Raw genomic sequence first — 22,785 nt, 5'->3', positions numbered from 1 at the left:
CTTGAGCCACAGGTGCCAAGACTTTTCCACCTTTTGGTTATTAGAACTGGTAGGGTGACATTGAGTTGGAGTTCCTGGGTAGTAGAGACAGCCACTTACCAAAGTGCTACGCTTTGAAATTGTGGCTTATATCCTACAACCTTACAAAGGCCACTTTCAGAGTTTTGGCCAGAGACTCTGAGCACCTACTTGGTGAGATAGTGCAAGCTAACTCTGGTTTGATATCAGCCAACCTCTACCCTATCCTAAGAAGCCATGGAATTAGGTTTAAATCTCGGCTGTGAAGAAATACAAACAGCTGCGGTGTGCAGCCCCCACTCTTCAGTTCTTTTCTGCTACAGAACTTCGAAGGTCAACCTCAGAATGTCCCCAAGTAGACAGCCCGACACGAGTTCCAATTAAATTGTCTCAAGCAGTGCAAACCCTGCTCAATAGAGAGGGATTTAAGCATCTCTAACAGCACAGTTGGAGCCAGGGATCAATATCCCTGCCTGCCAGACTCAGTCCATACTACTGTCCGCTTCTCTGCTCACAGGCCCAGTTGGAGCTGCCCACTGGTCTCAGTCCACACCCAGCTAGCCTCTGCTTGCCTGACCAGTTGGAGTCAGGGGACCATGACCCTGCCTGTCAATCTCAGTCCACTGACTAGCAAGCCTCTGTTCCCTGGCTTTGTTGGAGTCATGGCACCACACCCTGCCCGGAGGTCTCAGTCTTCCCCTGTAAACCTCTGCTCACCGCCTGGCTGGAGACAGGGGACCTGCCCTCAGGTCTCAGTCCATGCCTGATAAGCTTCTGTTCACAGGCCCAGCAGGGACTGGGGACCAGTCTTGCCTGCTGAACTCAGTCCACATGGGGCAACCACTCTCCTACTGGTGGTGCCATCTGAGCTAGGGGTTCTGTACCCTGTCCCACCAGACACAGCCCGAACCGAGGGTCAACACCAATGGCTGGGCAAAGTCATAACCAGGGGACTGCTCCTCCTCCTGCTGAGTGTCCCTTTCTTCCCACACCCTCTTTCTTCCCCGTGAGTTCCAGATTCCATCCTGATGGTTGGCAGTCCACACTATGTCCAGATCTCTCAGGAAAAGACCAAATACTCTGCGCTGTGCAGGGGACAGAACTTCAGACCACCATGCAAGGGAGGAAGGGTAGAAAGGGACTTTGGACTTGTGAGGGAAAATATCTGTTCAGTTTTATGCCTGGTGGGGTGGTGTCTAGGTTCATAATCAGGACCTCCTTGAAGAAAAAGACCTGGTGTTTAGCAACTCTCTCCAGTGAGGTAAAATGAGAGGTCTTTTTTTCCCTGCTCACTGGCAGATAGCGTGCAGTGGACCTCCTGCTTGGGGGACCTTTAGTCCATAGGCTTTGTACCTGAAATTTGTTTTCTTGAATGCTCTTCCTTGGAGTTACAGTCTGCCGAACTTCTTTCTTGGCTCAGCTCCCCACCTTCGTCTTTGTGGAGTCTGATTCTGTCCAGTTTTTCTTCCTCTGGTCAGGAAGAAGAAACCTCTGCTGAGGTTTGCTGTCAGTCAGTCAACTTCCCAGAATTCCCCCAATACAGTGTAGACTTTTAACAAAACTTTTTCTTGATGAAATCCTAATGAAACTTATCTTATCATTTTTCTCCTCATGTGAGTATGAACAATAAATTGTTTAAATGAAAACTACTTTATCATTCTGTAACAATCAGTAGTTTGGGCATAGATATGTAAAAAGTTAAATATTATAATGAGGGAAAACTTTCATTATAATACAGTTTTCAGATGGATGTTTGCTACTTGAGATTTCTGTTTTGGATGCTTTTTATGTAAAATGAGACAAATAATCCATGCATACTGCTGAAAAAAAAGCACAGATTAACAAAAAGGACTCAAAATAGTTCTGCTACTGAGAGGTAGCAGCACTATCAACACATTGGCATATCTCATTGACACCTAAGTGGATTAGATGTGCTGATTGTTCTCTTCCAGTGTCAATATCCCTAACACACAATGGTGTAGTAAGAGTTATTATTGATGAAAGTGTGTGTTGTAAATGGATAGGTAGAAGCAGGAAAAAGACAATAACTAACATATAACTCTATTCAATTGTGTTCTATGTATAGCCATATCTAAATTTTAAACAAAATTAGGGCCATACTTACTGTTTCATCATCTGTTGTATTATATAGCAATAAATATATTTTTATCATCTTTTCTTATTGAAATTCTAGATAGTATTTTAATGGTTTAACATGCTGTCTTATAAAGACTGTTTTTTCCTTTCCTATTTTATTGGTCAGCATCTCTAGAATCCCTGAACTCATCTGGCTTTCCTTATGGGCTATGATTAGACATGTCTTCTTTCATTGTATTCATAATTTTATTTGAATATTTACATTTAATTCAATGATTTCTGTACATTATTATGAAATGAGGAAAACCTTTATGGATAGGCTCTTTGAAGTCTCAAGTATTTCTCTTTTTCTATTTACATTACAAATAATCATGTAGGGAATAAACTTCCAGTTAAACCTCAAATAATAGCCTAATTACTATATAAAAAGGTTTAGGGGCATAGAATTGTTTTTCTTTCTATATGTGGATATCAAAAAGGGAAATAAGCTTTTGTGATTAACAATTACTAATTAATGTATAAAAAGCTTTGAGGGCTTAGAAATTTTTTGTTTCTATATGTGGATCTCAAAAAGGAAAATAAACCTTTGTAATTAACAATTACTTTTCCAGAGGGCAGGCACATAAGGATCATCATTGTTCTACCTTGGATGCTGCTTTCTGTCTTTTCCAGGACAATCAGTTAACATCACTTCCCTTGGATTTTGGAACTTGGACCAGTATGGTAGAATTGAATTTAGCAACTAATCAGCTGACAAAGATTCCTGAGGATGTGTCTGGTCTCGTGTCTCTTGAGGTAAATATAACTGAGCCTTATATTTCTTCAGACCCATCTATACTTATCTCATTTATAAAATTACAAACTGAAATAAGCAGTTTTTTATTCAGGGGAAGATCATAATTAGAAATGTTTGAGCGTTATTAAACATACAGCCTTATTAAGGAAGATGAAATGTTGACTTAGTCTAAGCTCAGTGCTTCTGCAGTATTCTTTAAAAAGTTGGTAAGTTTAAGTTCTATAAATTATCTTTGAAAGAAAAGGTCACTACAACTTAACATCTTTTAGAAAAAAAAATATATAAATTTTATATTTATATATATTTTATATACATATATAAAGTACACCATTGTCTTACCAAAATAATTCTGGTTTCCTCAGACTGGTGTTCAGAACCTTTATTGTACTTTTTCATGCTAATTACCTAACTACTATTTTATTTGCTAGTTAATTTTTTTCCATTGTTGGAAATCTAGTATGCATATTTTATGTTCAGTCCTATTGTATTGTTTCTATTATTTAGAATCCCTTCTTCTTATCCCCTTAATTTTTTCTTTATTTCTTTCTTTTTTTTTTTTTTTTTTTGAGACAGAGCCTCAAGCTCTCCCCCTGGGTAGAGTGCCGTTGCATCAAAGCTCACAGCAACCTCCAACTCCTGGGTTCAAGCAAGTCTCTTGCCTCTGTCTCCCAAGTAACTGGGACCACAGGCGCCCACCACAATGCCCGGCTATTTTTTGGTTGCAGCCGTCATTGTTGTTTGGCCACCCGGGCTGGATTTGAACCCGCCACCTTAGGTGTATGTGGCTGGCACCTTAGCCACTTGAGCCACAGGTGCCGAGCCAATATTTTCTTCAAAATTCTTTTTTAAAATGAAAGATTCATCTTATTGTTACCTTCTTAGGGAAGATTTTTCTTGGTTCTCAGTTTCTAGTTTTCATCTTTTTAATGAATAAGCTCATTATATTTTTATTATTTTTTTAAAGAGACAAGATCTCACTCTGTTGCCCAGGCTGGAGTGCAGTGGTACAAAGATAGCACACTGCAACCTCGAATTCCTAGGCTCAGGTAATCCTCTTGCCTCAGCCTTCTGAGTAACTCGGACTGCAGGGGTGTCCCACCAGGACTGGCTAATTTTTTAATGTTTTGTATACACAGGATCTTGCTATATTGCTCATGCTGTGATCTCAAACTGGTTTCAAGTGATCCTCCTGTCTCAGCCTCTCAAAGTGCTAAAGTTACAGGAGTGAGCTACTGTGCCCAGTCAATATGTTGTCTTATTAAATTCCTCCATATTCATGTTTTTTTAGAATCTCATTTCTTTATTTTATTTAATAAGATGGAATAATATTGTTTAATGGCTAAAAGTGGTGCAGTTCTAATTTTGTTCATCTATATTTATAGATTTAATCCACAAATTTAACATCCTAAGCTGTAAAATGGAAATAATAATGTTATTTACCACATAGGTTTGTAATAAGATTAGTATATTTAGTACAGTGCTTTGCATATAGTAAACTCAAGTATTAACTATTGTTATTTTCTTTGTCTCTTTATATGTATAGTGGAGCCTCCATAGTTGACCACCTCCTTACATTGACCAATTTTCATATACCAAACACACACTACATGTACAGATCAATACAGAAGGCCTAGTTCCTTATGTTGACCACCTCCATATGTTGACTAGTTTGTTACACTCCCTTGGGTTCTACTGTATTTGCTCTATTATGAATTTTGTAACCTTAGGGGAAATAGATGGGCATAAGAAATTAACCAGAACTTTGTGGAGATCTTACCCATTATTTTTTCCCTACCCTCCTAGGAGTTAAAACCTATGCTAGTTTATAACTTCTTTGAAAACAAAGACTGTCATTCTCAGCCTTCCCCCTAACCATATCCCATCCATCAGTATCTTGCAGTGTGCCTTTCAGTGGAATAAGTATACACAAATAGTATCTATAACAGGATGATTGGGACAGTTTAGAAGTTAGTTGTTACCTTCCTTAAGTGATGGTTTACAAGTGATGGTTTATAACATAATCAGTTTCCTATTAGATAGAAATTTGTAACTGTTTAGTATCACGTTGCCATTAATTGTATGAATCTTCAAAAGTTAGTAATTTTACAGAAATTTAGTTGAAATTAAATTGCTTATTTTGCTTTCTTTAGTTTTGGATAATCAAAATTCTATTTTAATTCCAATAACTGGTGTTTTTTTAAAGACTAGTAAGTAAAGTATTTTATATATGTTATATAAATTAACATTACTCTTAATATTGACTGAAAAATTAACATGGCTTAAAAAATTTTAGGCCACATAATGGTAATTATATAATTTCATTTCATGAGTTGCTAAACATTGTCAATAATTTCTCATTAGGTTCTAATATTATCAAACAATCTTCTAAAGAAGCTTCCCCATGGTCTTGGAAACCTTAGAAAACTAAGAGAGTTGGATCTAGAGGAGAACAAATTGGAATCCTTGCCAAATGAAATTGCTTATCTTAAGGATTTACAGGTAAAACATTATCCTGATGGCGTTGAGGTTATGATTAAGGTTTTTGGAATCTATTCCAAATTGCACATTTTTCTTAAGAATTTAGTCTAACTGTTGGACTAGATAGATTTAATGTTATTATAGGAAAATCTGAGTTTTATGTTCCTATAATCTGCTTTTGTTTTCCTAACAAATGACAGTTTTTAAAAGAAAAACCTATAACTTATTAAGTGATTCTCATCCTATCTCATGTAATTTCCTATTTATTGTTTAGTAGGTATATTATTTTAAGATGTATTATTTGATTCAGTTGTAGGAAATATATATGTAACTCTTTTATTTTGTTAATCTTTTTTAGAAATTAGTCTTGACAAACAACCAGTTGACCACTCTTCCCAGAGGCATTGGTCACCTTACCAATCTCACACATCTTGGCCTTGGAGAGAACCTACTTACTCATCTTCCTGAGGAAATTGGTATGAACCCTATGGATGCTTGATTCTGTACTAATAATTTGCTCTTATGCATTCAAGCAGTATTTCAGAGAAATATGACAAGTCTACTGTCTTTGTAAACTGAGGTAACATCAGGCTTAAGATTCTTTTTTTATAGAGTACCAGTGGTTTGGTTGATTGGTTTTGGTTAAGTTTCCTTATGAGATGTTAGGATTAATATTATATTTGAGAATGTTTTATAATACTTATATTTCTGATAGGCTTTATATATAACCTTAATTTAGAAGAGATATATTTCTTCCAGAATTAAGCATTATACAAGCTTGAATTAAATTAGTAATGTCTTATGCTAAAAGAACATTCCCTTACGGGATTTGAGGATTAATATTAATATTTGACTAATTAATATTTTGGAATACTTTAGCATTTTCTAAGTTTTCATTTCCATTATTTCATATAATCAGCATGACCACCTTGAATTTTAGGTAATGCAAATTGTAATCCTGTCTTATAAAGAGTGAGTTACTTCATCAAGGTCACATAGTAAATAAATAGTATTTTTAGTGTGCTGTTTCCTGGGTACTAGAGGTTAGTGGTTAAGAATAGTTTTGGAGATAATAGATAATTCAAAATCTGACTGTGTTACTTATTGACTTTGTGACTTTGGATAAGTTAAGGTATATAAACTTCCTAAGCCTCAAGTTTCTTTCTTCTTTTTTTTTTTCCTTTTTCTTTTTGAGACAGAGTCTCACTCTGTCATGCTCGGTATAGAGTAACATGGCACTATAGAAGCTCTTAACATCTTCAAACTCCAGGGCTCAAGTGATTCTCTTTGCCTCAGCCTCCTGAGTAGCTGGAACTACAGGTGCCCACCATAATGCCCAGTTAGTTTTTTCTATTTTTAGTAGAGATGGGGTCTTGCTCTTGCTCAGGCTGGTCTCAAGCTCCTGAGCTCAAGCAATCTACCTGCCTTGGCCTCCCAGAGTACCAGGATTACAGGCCATGAGTACTGCATCTGGCCTTCTCAAGTTTCTTATCAGTAAAATAAGAATGATAATAGTAACTTCTCTTAGGGTTATTAGTCTTCTAACAAATGCCACTATCAAATCTTCCAAATTTTAAAGTTTAAAAATTGGAAACGCAGGAGGTAAATATATACTTCAAAGTATATTTTTTCTAGAATATTTAATATTTATTCTAGCTGACCTAATTTAATTGCTTAGGATATTTTCCTAGAAAGAACAAATATCTTAAAATAGTTTAAGAAGAATTTTTTCTCTATTTTTGCAGTTTCTGGCCGGGGCTAGGTTTAAACCCACCAACCTCCCCCATATGGGGCTGGTGCCCTACTCCTTTGAGCTACAGGTGCTGCCCAAAGAATATTTAAGACTGTATAAATTGATTTGGGGCTTACTGGCAAATATGTGATAACTCCTTTAGGAAAACTTTATATGAAGTAATAAAACTTACATCACGATATGTTCATTAATATGAGAAATTGTCGTACTGTTTACAATATAAAAGTGATTATAGGCACTGAATTTATAAAAAACTACTAGAGTTAAAAAAATTTTGTGCATATACATGTGTGTGTGTATATATCAAACTGTCCCAAGCAGAATCTCTGGAGATCGACTATGTGTATTTTCAGAAAGCTTATTAAGCTTGAAGGCCATAAAGGAAGAGATTCTGATTTAATTAATAAGGGAGTGTGACCTGAATGTCAGAATTTTTTTAAGTCTCCTTAGTTGATTTTAAATACGTAGCAAAATTTGAGATCCATGGTTGTAGAGAATTTTAAAACTAAGATAAGAGAATAAGAGGAAATGTGTATTCAGTATATGTAATGGCCAGGATAGCATCATGTCCGGTAGAACTTTTTTAATATTAACTAGTTTTTTTAAAAAGTAATAACTGATTTGTTTTCTTTAAACAGGTACACTGGAGAACCTAGAAGAACTGTATTTGAATGACAACCCCAACCTACATAGCCTCCCTTTTGAGCTGGCTCTCTGTAGCAAACTTTCAATCATGAGTATTGAGAACTGTCCACTCAGCCACCTTCCACCTCAGATTGTTGCTGGGGGGCCTTCTTTCATCATTCAGTTCCTAAAGATGCAGGGTCCATATCGTGCCATGGTCTGATACAAGTCTGCTGGTCCCACACACTGTTCAAAAATAGACTGCCATTGATGTTTCATATCTATATCTGTATCTATTTATGTAGATATTGATACTATGGCAGATTTATAAAGATTGCATTATGTGTTTCTGCTAATAGAGGAATTATAGCCATTTAGATTTTTTTTAATTCTGTACAAAAGGCTTGTATAAGTTTTCTTTGCTGAATTTGATGGATGTTTTTCTGTTACGTTATCTGATATGCCAGTTTGCTTAAAACATTTGCCAACAAATTATGAAATTATTAAATTTAAGGGACAGAGGTAGTATGGTTAGGGATACTTCTCTTAAGAAAAATAATGGGCAAAAATTTTGTTGCAACTTTTCATATATATATTTTTCCCCTTGCCAATTGTCATATCTTTATAGTACTGTAGGCCCTGAAGGTAGAATTTTTCTCTAACTTATTTTGAGATTTGAGATTTAAATTTTATGTATTGTTTACAGTCAGAGTAAATCACTGGATTGTTGTTATTATTATTATTTTTTTTTGGTTTTGATTTGCTCTGTTTTAATCTGTTAAATCTAGAGTTTATATCCTCTGTTAAAGAATTCACATCAGCTGATTTAAATAATAAAAGGTATTTGCTGGTTAAAACAACTGGCAAAGTGAAAAGATACATTCAAAAATCTAGAATTTCTTTAATTGTGCTTCTCTAATGAGTTTTGAAGCAAAGTACCTGAAATGAGTCTTTGGGTAAGGGAGGGTATTGAGAACGTTTTTAGTCTTACTATATTTTTTAAGTTTGGGGAACAAAAACTTGTAGCAAAAAGGAGCTTTTTTCATTCCTGAAAGTTGCAGATTCACAAGAACTAACAGAATAATTTGGCAAATAAATTACATATAAACACATTCTATATATGTATATATAATGCTATATAGATATGTATTTATTATATCATAAACTACAGTAGGTAACTTTAAGGATTTCTCCCTATCCTTGTACAATGACATGAATGTCTTTCTTTGAAAACTGCAATATATGTATGTTTCAAGGTTATTTAACAGTGTACTATGGTTTTATATCTTGACTTGCCTTGTATATCTTTCAATTCTGGAATATCTGCGTCTAAGCACAATATCTTCACACTGTGCTGTATTGCTGCTGAACTAAATGCACTTTTCCCCACATGTGGGGCACTGGCTTCAAACAATTGAGTTCAGTATCATTACTTTTAATTCCATCTTTTCTTTCTTGGTAGTAGTTAATACAGTATAGAAAAGAGGCACATTGCATAGAAGTCATTGATAGCTTAATGGAAGTTCTGTAAGATGTGGATGTGCTCTTTCACATATTTTCTTTCACTTCACTGCTTTTAAGACTTGGCAGTATTGTTGGTGTAAGCCAGTTTGATTATTGAGGAGACTCACAAAGCAAGTGCATTCTCGATATCCTAAAAACACTTCCCACATAATAAATAATTGTTAGGTATAATTAAATATTGCTGCTTAGGTTTTTTTTTCCTATTTGGTTGGGCATTGTGTTTTAAACAAAACCAGTTTTGAAGTAAGGCTATAATATTAAGATTAGGTCTAGGTTTGAGGTCACAACTATGTAATTGGCAGTTTTATAAGGAGCAACTAAGAAATGGAAGGCAGTTAAAGATATAAAACCCTAGAATGATTAAATGTGCTGTAAAACTATTGTAGATGTCACTGGATTTTACCAAGTAATATCCTTTCTTTTTTTTTTTTTTTCCATCTACTGTGGCTTTTCAGTTAAAATTTTCTTTATAAAAGGAATTTGTTTATTACGGCTCTACCTAGAGCTTTTGTGTATGTGTGGTTTTTTGGTTTTTTTTTTAAATCTCATATCCAGATGTGTTTATATATTAAGATGATGGAACTTGAACTTTAAAGGTAGTAACTGAATGTCTTTTCTTGAAAAAATATGGTTATTGTTTCTTAAAATGAAAATAGATATAGTTTTTAAAGCATTTTGGTTTCTCTACTTTTATTTATGTTAATCCATAACAAAAGTATAAAATGATAATCTTACATGTAGAAGTGATGCTGCACATAAAGAATATATAGCTGATGAGTTACAAAAAATTTTTAAGAAGGATAAAATCTCTGTCCTCTGTATGACTGCCAACTTAGACAAGCCCATGAATTTCATTACTTCTACTGATAAACTAGAATGGAATGTAAGTAGGATGTTTTTGTGAAATCAAGATACTTAACATTTAAATAATTTGAATATAATAAGGGATATCTCGAAGGACTGCATATGAGCTTCTGTTTTTTTCTGAAACTGCAATGGGACTAAATGGCATAACCAAAATTTTTTCTTTTAAAGAAATTATGTTTTGTCTCTCCATGAGGCTTAGTAAATAAAACTTTATCAGAGGATGTTGGATGTTGTCACATGTGGTCTTCTGGATCTTTGAATGACCCCTTTTGACTGAATCCAAATTTTACATAGTAAATTCTTTTTTTTTTTTTTTTTTTAATTTTTTTGAGACAGAGTCTCACTTTGTTACCCTGGGTAGAGTGCTGTGGCGTCATAGCTCCCTGCAACCTCATACTCTTGGGCTCAAGTGATTCTCTTGCCTCAGCCTCCTGAGTAGCTGGGACTACAGGCACCTGCTACAGTGCCTGGCCATTTTGTGTTTTATAAGCTGGGGTCTCACTCTGTCTCAGGCTGGTCTTGAACTCCTGAGCTCAAGCAATCCACCTGCCTCAGCCTCCCAGAGTGAAAAAAATTACGGGCATGAGCCATTGTGCCCATTCTTTTAATAAGAGAATTTGTTCTGTGAAGTTTGGATTCAGTCAAGGGTCATACTTGGGGATCTAGAGGGCCACATGTGGCCTTGAGGCCACAGGTTCCCCACCCCTTAGCTTTTTGTTAATATATAGCAGCAACATGCCAATGGTAATGTTAAACAGTCTTTTTGTGGGAATTTAATACTTTTTAAATTTCATATTATTATTTTGTGCAGAAAGGAGGGGGAAATGCTAAATAATATATACACTTGCTGGATAACAAACAGAAATAGTAGGTGCTACAAGAAAGAAAAATACATATAAAACCTTATATTATTAATAAAAGCTTAATGATACAATTGGAGCGAGCTCAAAAAAATATAATTGCGAATTTCTAATTTATCTCACTATATAACCTGACTCATTTAAATAGATAAACATCACAATTTATCTAGTTTTTCTGTGATAATTTTTGTAGTAGCCTTTTGCTTTTTACCTGACTTATTTCTAAGCCCTGTGTCTCAAAGTCCAAAGTTAAGCTTGCAGAATTGAAAATCATTTATTAGTAAGAATGGGTAGTAGTTACGAATAAAATGGGACCCTCTTGAAATGGAAAGGGGACACTGTTGGTACTGATGTTGGACGAACAGCCAATATTTCAGAACTGTCTCAGGCAAATCAAGATATATAGCCACTCTTGCATGATTAAAATTAGACGAAAGCAAATGGTATAATCCAAAATAGAAGAATACAGTCCTAAACTCTATCAAATCTAAAATGAATGAATTACTTGTGAGGAAAATCTCTTTCTGCCTATACAAGAGAGTAAGATGATATACCAAATATCTTAGCTAAAAAGTTTCTCTTTGTTTATTTTTTGATTAGTTTAGCATTTAGGCATCAATTGGGCAATTGAAAAAAACAGGACAATCTTTCCTTGGTTATCTAATCTTGGAGAATTTGAATATGAAATAATTATAACATTGATTTGGTATCTAAGGGAGTATCATGAACATTATTAAGAAAATATGAGAATGTTTTGTAAAATAGGTATCAGTACTTTGTTATGCAGTGACACTCTGGTAACACTAATTCTGAGGAAACATTTCTGGGGTTGGTTTTTTTTTTTGCAGTTTTTGGCCTGGGGCCGGGTTTGAACCTGCCACCTCCAGTATATGGGGCCAGTGCCCTACTTCTTTGAGCCACAGGCGCCACCCCCCTCTGGGCTTATTTTTAACTCTGAAAAATAAGTTTAAAAATAAGAATTTTTATTTTTACCGTGTTTCCCTGAAGGTAAGACACTGTCTTATATTTGTTTTTTCTCAAGAAGACACACTAGAGCTCATTTTCAGGGGATGTCTTATTTTTAGTAAGTATAATACAGCAATCTACATTTGTTCAAATACAGTTAATCAAATACAGTAATTTGAACAATCTACATTTGTTCAGATACATTTGTCTGGAACCTGTCAGGGGGAGCTGACCTTGTTGGTGGGGCTGGCGCTAGTGATGTGTGAACTCCTTTCCCCTAGCTCTTCGCACGTGCGCGATAGGATGCCTGCTACCATGGTTACCACACGTGCACCTGCGCAAGCGCGAAAGGCTCAGAGAAAGTATCTGTGGCAGATAAAAGGTATTCCAGTCTTCCTTACCCCTTCGTGCTGAAATGCATCACTAGGTCTTATTATTGGGGTAGGGCTTATATTTAACAAATGCATAGAAATCCTGCTAGTGCTTATTTTTTGGGTAGGTCTTATTTTCGGGGAAACGGTAAAAACTGAAACTGTTATTTTCCTTAAATACTTTCTCTTGTTAATTATCTCACTGACATAAATTCTAAATATAAACTGTTTGAATTTGAACACCTGTTTGTGACCAAGACTTCAACTGGATATAGTATTTTAGTAAGGGTATCTATAAAGTTTGATATACTGATCCTCTTTATGTTGAGTAGGCAGGACAGATCTCTCATCTGCAGTTTTTGCAGTCTGTATGGTACAAACTGCATGTTGAGGGTGATGTTCTTTCACTTATAGATTTGTTTGTTATGACAGGTTTTTTATCAGATATTAGTAAAGTTCCTTGTTCTAACAAAATCACTATATTATGTCAAATTTATGACAGATGAAAGTGAAGAGACTTGAGAAGGGAAATTTTTTTTCTCATTTGCACAGTGATGTTAACTTGGCTAGAGGGGAGATTTAATCGTTGTATAAATTATTAGAGATCTGTCCTAACAATCCTAGTAACAATGGAATAATATTTAAATGGAATTATAAACATTTTACAGATTGTCAGTACTCCTAAAAATTCATCTTACTTGGAAAAACTAACTAGATCTATGGGTGCTTTATCACTGACTGTCATTATTTAGATTTCCTGTGTTACTTAGTTTGTCTTTTATCATTACTGGTGTTATTATTATTGGTGGGCAATTTAACCTTCCACTGGTCTGTTCAAACTTGGTATACAAATTAGCATTTGCATTAGCCATCAAAATCATTTTATGATTTTGAAGAAATTATTAAATAAATCTGTCCATTTAGGTAATACTTAAAACCTGGTGACCACTCCCAACGAGAATGAGGGTGTCATATATGTGGATCAGATAATTTATTTTAATATTAGTTATAATAGAGAAGTACACTAATGTATAATTTTTCCACATTTGTTTTTCCGTTTTCTCACTTGAAAAGTCTTAAGTTTTTAAGAACACTATATGTTTTCTGAACTCCTAGTTCAGGAAGTTGTCTTGCAATTGCTAAATAAGAACACAACAAAGTATGTCTATAACAGTTTGGATTATTTCTTCTAGTAAAGATCAGGTTTCCACTGATGTTTAACAGGTCTCATGCTGTGTTAAATACTTAGCAATTCTAAATTATGATTCAGGACTTAAAGGTGTAAACAGCATTCAAATAATGTATTCTGAACATTAATTGTCAATTATTTTGACTATATAAAAATTTCCTTTTTTAGTAAGTCATCTTGTATTAAGCTACTTAATGTAAATAATGTATTTCAAAATGTTCTGCCATTGCATCTTTTAAAAGAGTTCCAATGCTCCATGTAACTGAAGCTGGACCTGAAATTAATCTGTGGTGTCATGAAACTATAAAAACGTGGAACAAGATAAATGACTTCTCATTACTATTGGATCTTCTGGAAAACTTTGAAATAGCAAATGACATGCATAAGATATGCAAAAATGGGTGCCTAAAAACATGGAACAAAGTATTTTATAAGGTCAATAGTGTTCTCAGTAGTGTTTATATTGTTTATATTTATGATTTATAAAGCCCTGAATTATAGGATGTTGGATTTTTTACTGCTAAAGCCTGTAATGAGACTGTACTGTAATGGACACATTGAATTAGTAGAAGTAATTTCTCCATTCTCAGCCTGCTAGTCCTAATAGTATTTTTAGTATAAAGAAAATGCTTGTTCGTTTTATAAACTTTGATTGGAAAGGAAAGTTTGTTTTGACTCAGCTGTCATGATGTCATGGTAACAAAAGGGGGAAACTGAATACAGAATACCTAGATAAAAGAAGTTGTGATATTGACTAACAAAGAATTATTTAAGTTTGTATTTTAAAATGTCTCACAAGAACAAAAAATATGACAGTAAAGGCAATCTTACCCAATGGGAACTATTTAATTGGCTGAAGAAAACTTACCAAAGAAGATAACAAATTTTAGTCCTATATACATCATGATTAAATGTTGTCTTTCTTCTTAACATTCATTAATTCCTTTTTTTTTTTAAATCACTCTCCCTACCTTGAGAAGAATGGATCATAGGGAATTTTAAGAGACCAAGAACCAGAGGGGAAGCTGTTGGAGTAATCCAGATGAGGGATAACAATGGCTTTGATTGGAATTGTAGCAGTGGAGATGGAAAGAAATAATATTTGGGGGACCTTAGGAAGAAGTATTAGTAAGAATTCATGATTGACTGGATAGAATGAGAAGAATCAAGGACAACACTCAGGTTTGTGGCTTAAGCATCTGGATATATTGACTAAACTTAATGAACTTGGAAGATGACCAGGTTCTTTTACATGTATAATTTGTTTAGACATAGGGCGAGAATATGTTCTTGTACCTGTAGATCATAAAATGGAGATGATAAGGAAGAATCAGACACTTGAATCTTTAAATGTGGTGGTTAGAAAGTTAGGTCTGATGAGCCAACATATAGATGGTAATTGAAGCAAGGATTCCTTAAGATTACATAGGATGGGAAAAGGATGGAATCCTGATGAACTCCAACTTTTAGATGGGCAGGAACTTGCGAAATTAAGAAGTAGCTATAGTAGAAGAGAGGAATTTTATTTCTAAATAAAGAATTGGGTGGAGGAGGGTGCCAGATAGAGAATGTTTAGGGACAGCTCTCTATGGTTTTTCCAATAATCTTATCTGACTGCTTGTATTCTATTTAAATTTGATTATCTTAAATCTGCTTTCTAGAAATGTCACCTACAAATTAAACTTACTTTTCTGCATTTTTTGCACTTTTTTAAAAGAATAATTATTTTCCCGGTTTTAATTATTTAATGAGCCAATTTATAGTGGACTTTTCTCCCTTCATTTTTGCTATCTAATTCTTCACTTTGTAGTTAACCTTGTGTAATAGATTAGGTTCAAAATAACTAGGTCTACACTTTTTTTTTTTTTTAAGAGTCTTACTCTGTTATCCTTGGTAGAATGCAGTGGCGTCACAGCTCACAGCAACCTCAAACTCTTTAGCTCAAGCATTTCTCTTGCCTCCACCTCTCAAGTAGCTAGGACTACAGGCACCCCTCACAACGCCCAACTATTTATTTGTTATAGTTGTCATTGTTTAGCAGGGCTGGGCCGGGTTCAAACCCACCAGCCCCAGTGTATGTGGCCAGCACCCTAACTACTGAGCTATGGGAGCTTAATCTAGGCCTATGCATTTTATTTTATCTTATTTTAGTTTTTTATACAGAGTCTCACTCTGTCACTCTGGGTATAGTGCTGTGGTGTCATAGCTTGCAACAACCTCAAATTTGGGGGCTCAAGTGATCTTCTTGTCTCTGGAGTAGCTGGGACTACAGGCACCCACCAAAATGTCTAGCTTATATTTCTTTTTTGGGGGGGGTCTGGATTTGAACCCACCACCTCCAGTATATGGGGCCAGTGGCCTACTCCTTTGAGCCACAGGCGCTGCCCTGTTTCTGTTTTTAATAGAGACAGGATCTCCCTCTTGCTCTGGCTGGTCTAGAACTTCTGTGCTCAATCAGTCCACCCGCCTCAGCCTCCTAGAATGCTAGGATTACAGATGTGAGCCACTGTGCCCAACTACCTATGCATTTTATTTTAAATTACCTTTAAGCCAGGTAGGTTTTTCTGGCCTGACTGAAGAATAAGATTTTCATAGTCTTAGCTTTGCTTTCAAAATTTAGGAAGAGAATGCTTTATTTGGGAGGGGCATAGTCCTAAATACACACAAAAAATATTCTGACTTGAATACTGTTATAAAAACACTAAATGTAAGGGATTAGATTATTGGCTCCTTAATTATTTCAGTAGATTAAAGTGATTAAACTGCCAATTGAGACTTTTTTACTGGGAGTTTTTTAAAAACTGGGTAATGATTTTTCCTTTAAGAAGTGCATGATATGGCTCGGCGCCTATAGCTCACCCGGCTAAGGCGCCAGCCACGTACACCTAAGGTGGCGGGTTCGAAACCCCAGCCTGGACCCGCCAAACAACAATGACGGCTGCAACCAAAAGATAGCCGGGCGCCTGTGGTCCCAGCTACTTGGGAGGCGGAGGCAAGAGACTCGCTTGAGCCCAGGAGTTGGAGGTTGCTGTGAGCTGTAATGCCACGGCACTCTACCCAGGGGGAAAGCTTGAGGCTCTGTCTCAAAAAAAAAAAAAGTGCATGATAACAGAGCATTGTTAATGTCGAAGTCCAAATATTTTTTAAAAGATTTTATTTGATTGAATGACCATGTGGTTACTTAAAATTTTTCTGTACATATGAATATATGAAAGAGAAGGAGAGATAATAATAGCACCAAAATGAAAATTTAAATGAATTGAACTTTATGTATTTCAACTCTATCATGACCAATTTGACAAGTAATTCTCTGGACTTCCCTGATTGGGGATGATTATATTTTGCAGAATTTCATGTCTTTTAACTAGCACTATTCCTTGGGACAAAAATGGATATTTATCCTACCTTCTTTATTATAAAACACATAGACACAGGAATTTTTGCCCTTAGGTAACATTCTAGTGGAATTCACACTTGTTTTGAGTAATCTAATTTTTAAAAGTAAAAATATCTAGGTCAGTGTGGTGGCTCATGCCTGTAATCCTAGCACTCTGGTAGGCCAAGGCAGGTGGATTGCCTGGGCTCACAGGTTTGAGACCAGCTTGAGTCAGAGTGAGACCTCATCTCTAAAAATAGCAGGGCATTGTGGTGGCCACCTATAGTCCCAGCTACTTGGGAGGCTAAGGCAAGAGAAATGATTGAACTCAAGAGTTTGAGGTTGCTGTGAGCTATGACACCATGGCATTCTACCAAGGACAACAAAGTGATACTCTGTCTCAAAAAAATAAAATAAAGGGCAGCGCCTGTGGCTCAAAGGAGTAAGGCGACGGCCCCATATGACGGAGGTGGCAGGTTCAAACCCAGCCCTGGCCAAAAAAATAAAAAGTAAAAATATCTAATTTCACTCAGTTAAATGTTCTAACTTCCAAAACACCTCTTATGACTGCTAAATTAAGACCATCCCAAAACTGAGAACACTGATTGACTTTTTAAAAGTACCAGTGCACTTTGGTTTATATAGAATAAAATCTTAACCTGAAGAGTTAAGGATGAACCTTGATTTGAGGTAATTACTATTTTCTTCCAAAATGTTTGAAGACTTTTTCCTTCTGTGAGCTTGACTTAGAGACAAGTAATAAATCTGTGTGTGTTGGCCTTTGATGTTAACTTCCAAAGAACACAATAATTCTTCTAAGTAATCCTTAATTTTTTGGATTGCAGATGAAGCAAAATTTTTCATATTTTTGTTTCTGTATATTGTTACTTTTCCCAAAGCATGATTAAAGTTACCATATTTGTCGGGTGTTACTGCAAATGAGATAATCTAAGAATAGGGTTTTCTTCTTGATTACATATCTAGTACATTGAAATATGTAGTAAATGCCCACTTTTTAAAATAAAGCACTGCAAACAATTCTTCCAAGGGAAGCCTTTGAACAAGTTGAGTTGTACCTGAATACCTTGGCAGTTATTTTATACCTTTTTTTCCTACTATTTAGTGTTTGTCCAAGAATGAAATTTTTAGCAATTTAAGGATTACTAGAATTCCATTTGGATCACAAATTTTATTGATTATTTTTATGGACCTAGGTTTCTACAGAACCTTTAAAAACTCAGCAGGAAAACCTTGGTAATCATTTTGTTCACTTTGGTTTTGCTTATGTTTAGTTTTTAGAATCAACTGTGTATTTTTTATTTTTAGGCAACTAAGTTAATATCATTTTTTCCTTCCGGTTTCTTTGGTTTTTATGTAAATGTGACTCTGTTAACCTTTATTTTCAAAATAAGAGAATATATCTAGGCTTGGTGCCTGTAGCTCAGTGGTTAGGGTGCTGGCCACATACACTGGGGCTGCCGGCTTTGAACCCAGCCCGGGCCTGCCAAAAAACAATGACAACTATAACAACAACAACAAAAAATAGCCAGTCGTTGTAGTGGGTACCTGTAGCCCCAGCTACTTGGGAGGCTGAGGCAAGAGAATTGCTTAAGCCCTAAAGTTTGAGGTTGCTGTGAGCTATGACGCCACAGCACTCTACCAAGGGCGACATAGTGAGACTCTGTCTCAACAACAACAAAAAAGGATATATTCAAGGAAAGTGAATGAGTTATGCATTGATTCAATATCATGTCAACATTGATAGTACAACCTGGGTCTTTTGACTCCTTAATCAGTGTTCTCTACAGTATTACCTCCCTATATAAACCACAACATCTGCATTGCCCTGATTGAAATAGGCCAACCAGGTGAAAACTGATAAAGTGTGTTCCTGATTAAAATAGGTTAAGAAGGTAAAATTCAAAGCAAGCACAACTCTTCTACTAACTTGAAAAACCATATGTTATAATAATTATGTATGTGAACACTTTCACAAAGAAGTGAGAGTTGTACAGTTCTTTCCTTCTCTTCCTTGTAAATCAAATGCAAGATAAAAGCCACAAACACTTAACGTGTAAGACTTAGATCTATTATCTATAATGTGTGTACTTACCTACTGCTATTTTCGTTTGGATAGCTTTCATGTTTATAGGAAAAATAATTTACTATTAAGAATTTTGTTTTGAACAATGATTTTTAGAGTTGAGGGTTTAAAAATGTAGCATGGGCTATCCCTGTCTGTCATTCAGATAAGACATTATCCAGTAGCCAGATCCAAAGGGTTTTAGAGTCAACTGGCTAATAAGTAGAATAGTGGAAAATAGTGGAACTGGAGACTAGCTATCCAAGTACAGTGTTCTTTTCAATCTGTCACATTGAATTTGTGATGTTGTGACCTTTTCATATTGCTCAGCCATGGACACATCCTTGATTCTAAAGGTTTACCTTTGGGAGAGACTGGAGTTGTGAATGCAGCAGTAATTAAGAAAGGGCTAGCCACCTGAGCAGTTTACATGTCTCCAGTGGGAAGAAGGACAAGTGTGTAACCAGGTGTATTTCTTCCAAGATAATAGAAGCTGGGTGTTTTACAACATGTATAAATGCCAATTAAAGTTATCACACCTGTATTTTGTAGTATGGCTAACATATGTATAATTCTGCATTCCAATTTGTTTTTCTAGAATTTAGACTTTCCTACATACTTGGGAAAAAATGGTGCACATATTCATTCATTCGGCAAATATTTGAGCACTCACATGCCAAACATTGATCTTGGCGCAGGAGGTTATAAGTGAACATAATAGACCATAGTTATGTTCTAGTACGGCAAGCAAGTGATAAGCATAGTAAATTTTCTAGTTTATTAGAGGTTGATAAATGCTATTTTTGAAAAACAAGGGACTCCTGGTTTCTGGTTCAGCATATAAAGTTAGCTTGGAAGTGGTAATTCTGTCTTATCAAGTAGAAAGCTAAACAAACTAAATACTAGCAGCTCTCCATAGATCCATCAGAGGATAGAGGCCATCGGACAAACTCCTGTCCCTGAAATGGGAAAAAGACAAGTGGATACAGAGAATCGCAAACTACAGGAGCTGAAACTCAAAAGCAGATTCCTCCTTCGGAACCAGTGCCAGGTTAGGAAAAACCTAAGCTGTAATTCACAAGTTCCTGGAGACTCAATGTGGACAAGCCAGATAGTTAAAAACTCTGAGATGGGAGGTTCTTGGAAAGTAGGGGTGGTGACATGTGCTCATTTAATCGTAACCATTGTACTGTATCACTGTATGAAATATGTATAGCAAATCTTAATGTATGTCTTGAATATATTCAATTTTTAACAAATATTTTTAAATTAACCTCCAGGAGCCCCACCTAAAAGGGGGATGGTGAAGACTGGAAAAAAGTCTTATGCTTCCAGCCTTGGGAAGGGAGAAGGAACCATTTTGAAATATGCCACAGCATTCTGTGTTTAACAAGGACTGGCCTCAAGAGAAATTATCTTAGCAGAGTCTAACGTATGGGGGTTTTATTACAGCCTAACCAGTCCAGGGAAAGGGAGATACCTTAGGCTTCTCTAGCTTTCCATGTGAGGAGAAGGGAAATATTAAATTCTAGCTGCCTTGTTCCCCTATAGTGGGATGTGGGGAGGAACTAAGAAGCAATTGGGAAGGTCTCAGCCTGCGAGCACAGGCTCACTGTGCTACCTCATCACAGTACTAGAGAGTCCTTCCCTTTCCCCACCCCTTAGCGCCACATTTCTAAATACCTGTTTACCGCAGGTCCTTTTATCCAGCACATGATGATAGTTTTCAACAAAAAATTACAAGGCATACTAAAAGGATAAAATAATTTGAAGAGGCAGAGTAACTATCAGAACCAGATATGACAAGGATGCTGGAATTACCTCAGCAGTATTTTAAAATATAATATGCTAAGAGCATTAATGGGGAAAGTAACAACACAAAAGAACAGGTAATACTGGCAGAAATATAGAAGTTCTGAGAATCATAAGTTCTAGAAATCAAAAACAATGAAGAATGTGTTTGATTGGCTCAGTAATCGAGTGAACACAGCTATGTTTAAAGATAAGTCAGTAGAAACTTTCTGAAAAAACTCAGTGGAACCAAATATCAAAGAACTGTGGAATATCTACAAAAGATGTAACGTGTTTAATGTGAATACTGGAAGAATAAAGAGAAACAGAAGTAGTATGTCTCAGTAATGACTAGGAGTTCCAAAATCCAAGTGAGACCCCAAACCAAAGATTGATGAGTTAGAGATACCAAGATACATTATATTCTAATGACAGAAAAGTAAAATCTGGAAAGAAGCCAGAGGAGGAAAACACCTTACCCATACGGGAGCAAGGAGAAGAATTATGTAAGCCTTCTTTTCAGAAAACATGTAATAAAAGAGTCGAGATAAACCACTAACCTAGAATTCTGTACCCTGTGAAATTATCTTTCAAAAGGAGAAATAAAGACTTTCTCAGAAACTAAAATTGAGGTAATTTTTACCAGTAGTCCTGGCTTGCAAGAAATGTTAGAAGTTCTTAACAGAGAATGGAAATGTCAACCTAAATAACAAATAGGCTAAAAGAAAAAGATGTTATTTGAAAGCAAATAAAATATGGCATATGCATGCCATAGCACACTACATGTGTATTCTGTGAGGTAAAGGAAAGCAAATGTTTTTAAACAAAAAAAATGAGGATTACACAATTGCTTTGAAATAATTATCCTTGGCTACAAAAGTCAGTGACAAGGGTGATACCAGTATAAAGTTGGATAGGTAGTTGCTGGGGCAGATTTCCCTATGAAGTCTTTTTGATGTAAGGTTGTGACTTTTGTGCAATGTTGTGGTTCTTGTAGAGTCTTTTGTGATAGTTTTTGTTATAAGGCATACAAGCATGGGACAGGGCCTTCCCCTTATGGCTTTCCCTGACTCTATTTGACCTGAGGAGTGGTGTTTTTTTTTTTTTTTTTGTTTGTTTGTTTTTTACATTTTTTTAACATTTACCATTTACTCTATTTTGATTTTAACACCTTTAATGATTTAGGTCAGAAATGTTACTCTATGTAAAGGAAGAGTATTAGAGTAGGAACAAATGAAAGTGAAATCTTTAATTTTTCTTAATTGATTTAACAGATAATAGATTGTTCAAAATAACAGTGTATTCAATGATTATAAAGTATGGATAAGTGAAATGGATGACAGCATGTTCTAAGGCACACAAGGAGGAGACAGAAACACCGATGACCCTTGAACAACACAGGGGGTAGAGGTACTGGCCCCCTTCACAAGGAAAATCTGCATATCATTTGACACCTCCACAGCTTAGTACCTACAATTAATAGTCCTCACTAATAACATGAACAATCAGTTAACATGTTTTATGTATTCATGACATGCCTTTCTTTTTTTTTTTGAGACAGAGCCTCAAGCTGTCCCCCTGGGTAGAGTGCCGTGGCATTACAGCTCACAGCAACCTCCAACTCCTGGGCTCAAGCGAGTCTCCTGCCTCCGCCTCCCAAGTAGCTGGGACCACAGGCGCCCGCCACAACGCCCAGCTATTTTTTGGTTGCAACCGTCATTGTTGTTTGGCGGGTCCAGGCTGGGGATTCGAACCTGCCACCTTAGGTGTACGTGGCTGGTGCCTTAGCCGGTTGAGCTATAGGCGCCGAGCCGACATGCCTTTCTTAATTTTTTATATTTCTAGTCTACATAGTTGATCTTGAGTTTTTTCAGATTGTCACAAATCTCCAAAATTTTTCCAATATATTTATTGAAAAAAAAATTGCATATGGGTGAGTGAGGACCTGAACATTCAAACTTATATTGTTCAAGAGTCAACTGTATTCCATTA

The 22,785-nt window shown here is 35.8% G+C and overlaps 1 protein-coding gene across 3 annotated transcripts in view; it reads left to right on the top strand.

Annotated features, from left to right (window-relative positions):
• Nucleotides 1-9,792, top strand: part of SHOC2 (SHOC2, leucine rich repeat scaffold protein) — an 80,832-nt gene extending 71,040 nt beyond the window's left edge. For all 3 annotated transcript variants that reach the window (XM_003787169.3, XM_023511673.1, XM_023511672.1), the window contains exons 6-9: nt 2,788-2,910; nt 5,273-5,410; nt 5,748-5,865; nt 7,781-9,792. In XM_003787169.3, the coding sequence (XP_003787217.1) occupies nt 2,788-2,910; nt 5,273-5,410; nt 5,748-5,865; nt 7,781-7,989 (588 nt within the window). In that variant the 3' untranslated portion in view covers nt 7,990-9,792. The remainder of the gene's footprint in view (nt 1-2,787; nt 2,911-5,272; nt 5,411-5,747; nt 5,866-7,780) is intronic.
• Nucleotides 9,793-22,785: the final 12,993 nt, after the last annotated feature.

This window comes from Otolemur garnettii, unplaced genomic scaffold (genome assembly GCF_000181295.1).
Source record: "Otolemur garnettii isolate 467f Iridium unplaced genomic scaffold, OtoGar3 scaffold00021, whole genome shotgun sequence".
In the NCBI taxonomy this organism is placed as follows: Eukaryota; Metazoa; Chordata; class Mammalia; order Primates; family Galagidae; genus Otolemur; species Otolemur garnettii.
The sequence above is the reverse complement of the archived record's forward strand: the minus strand, read 5'-3'. Positions and strand labels throughout refer to the sequence as shown.